This window comes from Phanerochaete carnosa (assembly GCF_000300595.1).
Source record: "Phanerochaete carnosa HHB-10118-sp unplaced genomic scaffold PHACAscaffold_5, whole genome shotgun sequence".
In the NCBI taxonomy this organism is placed as follows: Eukaryota; Fungi; Basidiomycota; class Agaricomycetes; order Polyporales; family Phanerochaetaceae; genus Phanerochaete; species Phanerochaete carnosa.
In genome coordinates, this window is record NW_006767632.1 from 200773 (window position 1) to 204856 (window position 4084).

Here is a 4084-nt window from a genome sequence, read left to right on the forward strand (position 1 = left end):
AATGGGCCTGAATGGACATGGCAGCTATAGTTTCAGCAACCATAAAAGGTAATTTGTTACATACATTTTATGAGCACCTTAATTATACCTGCTCGAGACATTTTAAGAGTATTTCAGGACTATCATCAGTTTTTTGGTCTGTTAAATTTCCGAATCTCCGAAAGCGCTTGTTCCTGATGTCCTGAAATGTATTACAAAGCCATCAGTAATGATGGCTTTCCCGGCAATTTCCGGGACACTCATATGACCAGTACAGCCTGCCTAACTGGGATGTTTCAGGTTTATTTCAAAGCGCGTGACAGACAGCCTTTTCCGACAAGAGAAATTGCCTCAAAAGTGACAGAAAAGTGAGCATTTCAGCACTCGGGAAAGTTGCTGGAAAGTCTCCCGAAATGTTACATTTCGGATGCCTTGTCTGGGACATTTCGGGCCCCCTGAAATCTGGGGATGCCGGTAGTGCTACGATCATAAACTCGCTCGGGCTAATTGTAAACTCGCGGGCCGCGATCATAAACTCGCTCGGGCCAATTGTAAACTCGCGGCCCACGATCATAAACTCGCTGATTGTAAACTCGCAGGCCCCGATCATGAACTCGCTCCGGCTGATTGTAAACTCGCGGGCCACGATCATAAACTCGCTCAGGCGGATCGTAAACTCGCGTGCCATGATCAAAAACTCGCGCAGAGGGATCTTAAACTTGCTCAACCTCGCGCGGATTCACCTTAATCTCGCAACCATTCACGATGATCTCGCTATCCGTTGTCTAAAACTCGCGCAAACCAATGTGAGAGTCTGGTTGCAAAACCGAAGGTATACAAGTGCACGTACGTGCACGTGTACGCGCAAGTGAACGAGTTTTCAATTGAACCGAGAACGAGTTTCTGAATTGAAGCGGGAGCGAGTTTTAACCGAATCGAGAACGAGTTTCTGATTAAAGTGGGAACGAGTTTTCGATCGAAGGAGGAGCGAGTTTTCGATCAAACCGAGAGCGAGTTTGCGATCCAAAGTATCCGAGTTTTGTTTCTGGTATACGCGAGTTTGCGTCTAGCTTACGCGAGTTTCTACCTAGCCTACGCGAGTTTCTGTCTAGCATACGCGAGTTTCTGCCTAGCCTATGCGAGTTTATGCCCAGCCCATACGAGTTCATGACTAGCTCACGCGAGTTTCTGTCCTGCTGGTGCGAGTTTAAACGGTGGAATTTTCACCTACGCGCACGCTGGTGCACAAACGTGCACAAGTGTGCACTTTTGCGCAGGCATGTGCACCGCTACAGACGCCTAGCGAGTTTAGCATGAGCGAGGGCGAGTTTTATGCCGGTATGGCGAGTTTTTTGCGGGAAAAGTGCACGCACGTGCACGTTTGCGCACCTCATCGCACTTAAGTGTGATAATGTGCACAAAAGTGAATACAGTCTCACGTTTGTGCACATATCCTCACTAGTTGTCAATCACGCGCAGCGAGTTTCTGCACTATGCTGCGAGTTTTGATTTTTGTCCATGGTAAACTGTGATACGAACCAACTCTTTTATTCTCAGCGAAGTCGAAAAATTCGTGCATGTATCAGTGCTTATTATAAGGTACAAAATTTGACCAAGGCGCAGGTGATAGAGATAGCCTTGGCATTAGAGTACCTGCATGGCAAGAATGTGATCCATGCAGACCTGCATGTGGTTCGTCCGCATTTCCTATCTATGGCTCCATTCTGAATCTTGTTCTAGAGAAACATTATTATTGACGCCAGCCGTCATGTCCGCCTTGCAAACTTTGGATTGTCAGATTTCTCCGACGCATCTTCCATCAATGTTAGCTCTGCGTCTGCTGGTGTGATTTCATTTATGGCACCAGAGATTTTGGATCCGGCAAGGTTTGATTTGCAGCATATGCGGCACACTCCTGAAAGCGACATTCACCCATTTGCGATGTGTGTTTGGACGGTGAGTACCGTCTCATATTTGGTGGACTTTCAGCTGATCACATGTCTCTGAACCAGATTTTTGACGGCAATGCCCCTTTCCACGATTATCCGGCAATCAAGGCTACGTTCGCGATTATCGAAGGCGAGCGCCCCCCGCAGCACACGACTATGCACCCACTTCCGTTACCTTTGTGGTCTTTACTGAATCTCTGCTGGAAAGAGCGACCGAGAGATAGGCTCAGCTCCCCGGACCTATATCTTCGTCTTCGGTGCATGTTTCAACCTGTTAATCGTCTACGCACCAGTCTACCGCCAACCGTCCGTAACCTGGCAAGCGTGTACACTGGCGTCGAGCGTCTTGTCCCCCAGATTATATATCGACCCCCGAAGGCTCGACAGCTGGCAGGCACGAACGCGTCACCTATTATGTTCAATGTCTTGGGCCAGCGCGGTTGTGGGATCAACTGCCTCGACGCGCTCAATGAACGGTTTTCGGAGTTGCAAAATTCGAACGACATCATTGAGTGCTATGGGTGCATGGCTCTGAGAATCATGGTGCGTACACAGACAAGTTCGAGACCTGCCAGCCGCAATGCTTACGGGGATACAATACATCTAGTGACCTGATTACGAGCCCTGGTCGGTCTCCATACATTTTCACTCCGGCACCACTTGGGCAGATCTGGCTATGCGTGTCAGTTCCTACACACAGACTTTCCTGGACGTATGTTCCTCTCTATCTAGACCTTCCGCGCTCTCGCTGACACGATCTACAGGAGTCGTTGACGAAATATTTGGGACCTGACACTCGCTGGAGGCTGGGGCCTGGTGCCATCACACTGTTCGACCTCGAGCTGGTCGGTCTACAGCCTGTGGCTGTGCGAGACTGGCAAGTCCACTTCCGGGTTCGTCAAGTGGTACCTCTTGCAGCCTAGGCTGCATGAAATTTCGTTCGACAGTATCTTTATTTTGGTACCTTTATTGTCGCCATATGCCATAACACGACGCTTGTTTCTACGGCTGCCACAGTAGTTTATTCACTTCGCATGGAACCTTGTATGTGTGGGGCCATGCGTATTGTTACTACATAACTAGATTCTATTTAAGATCGAGTTGAAATGCAAAGTTAAATGGCTGCATCTAGATCAGATAAGTGACATGTGCTGGGTATGAGTCGCACTTTCGCTCTCGTAAAGCTGGCCAGAAGCTGGTTGAGCATCTTCCCTAGCTTTTGTCTTTGAACTGCAGAAAGAAGGATATCTTCTTTCGTTCTAGAGGTGATTTGCTAGCCTTTTCTTGTACAGTTCACCACTTAATTTGGCTCCACACCAAGCTAACGGGAAATGAGTCCTTTACTTATTAAAGCGCATTTTACCGTGACACGCATGGTGGTATGTGGTATGAGGTATCCCAGCATCTTGCAAGGCCCTAACATCAGCAAAAAAATCGGTTATAGATCAGGGATGAGTTGCCAGGCAAGCGCCTAACAGGATGGCGAATGCTGGCAATGCAAGGACACGCGATACCTGACTGGTATTGCATTGCAAATCGTAACTCAGACCGGTATGTTATTATAAGTTGGATCCTATCCTGATACCACTAAACACGACATGAGTCGCTCGCCCAGATCTCGGTTATGACATGACGTCACCCGTCTCGCTTTCCGAGACGTGTTTCTCGCCGCCCATCGCATCCACGCCGTCTGCCCACCAAGATTCCTTCGACCTCCCCTAAAGTCACTCCCGGCGAGTTTCCTTTTATGAAACTGCATATATAGAAGGCGTCGATGGTCTTCCGTTCTCGCCGCTTCTTCCTCCTGGTCACCACCATACCCCGCCTCTGCTTACTCCCTCCGAACGGTATCTCCGCCGTGTCTCGCTAAGCTCAATATGTCACAAACGTATGTATATGCACTTTTTCTCTCGTGCTGCAGCGCACCTGACTACATGTATTCGTACGCGCGACAGCTGCGGCACCGACTCCTGCCTGTCCATACAGTTTGCAAGGGTTCTTCAATGTGGGGTGGCGGCTCGAGCATCCAAGGTCTGTTGAGATTATCCTGCATATATCCGTCTCTGACACAGGACCCTTCCGCATCGCTCTCAGTGTGTCATGTAGAGTATGTGACATGCATATATGCGCTTGATTACTTGATGTTCTCATGTACA

The 4084-nt window shown here is 48.8% G+C and overlaps 2 protein-coding genes across 2 annotated transcripts in view; one reads left to right on the top strand and one right to left on the bottom strand.

Annotated features, from left to right (window-relative positions):
- Positions 1–1836: 1836 nt before the first annotated feature.
- Positions 1837–2851, top strand: PHACADRAFT_195008 (uncharacterized protein; the record flags this gene model as incomplete). Its single annotated transcript, XM_007395266.1, has 4 exons — positions 1837–1935; positions 1992–2471; positions 2551–2640; positions 2693–2851. 4 exons carry the CDS (start codon positions 1837–1839, stop codon positions 2849–2851), a joined length of 828 nt encoding a protein of 275 aa, XP_007395328.1.
- A 928-nt stretch (positions 2852–3779) lies between these two features.
- PHACADRAFT_255239 (uncharacterized protein) overlaps positions 3780–4084 on the bottom strand; it is a 1011-nt gene continuing 706 nt past the window's right edge. The window contains exons 4-6 of the mRNA XM_007395267.1: positions 4023–4061; positions 3884–3959; positions 3780–3816 (exon numbers count right to left, since the gene is read on the bottom strand). The gene's annotated coding sequence lies outside the window, so the exon portion shown is untranslated. The remainder of the gene's footprint in view (positions 3817–3883; positions 3960–4022; positions 4062–4084) is intronic.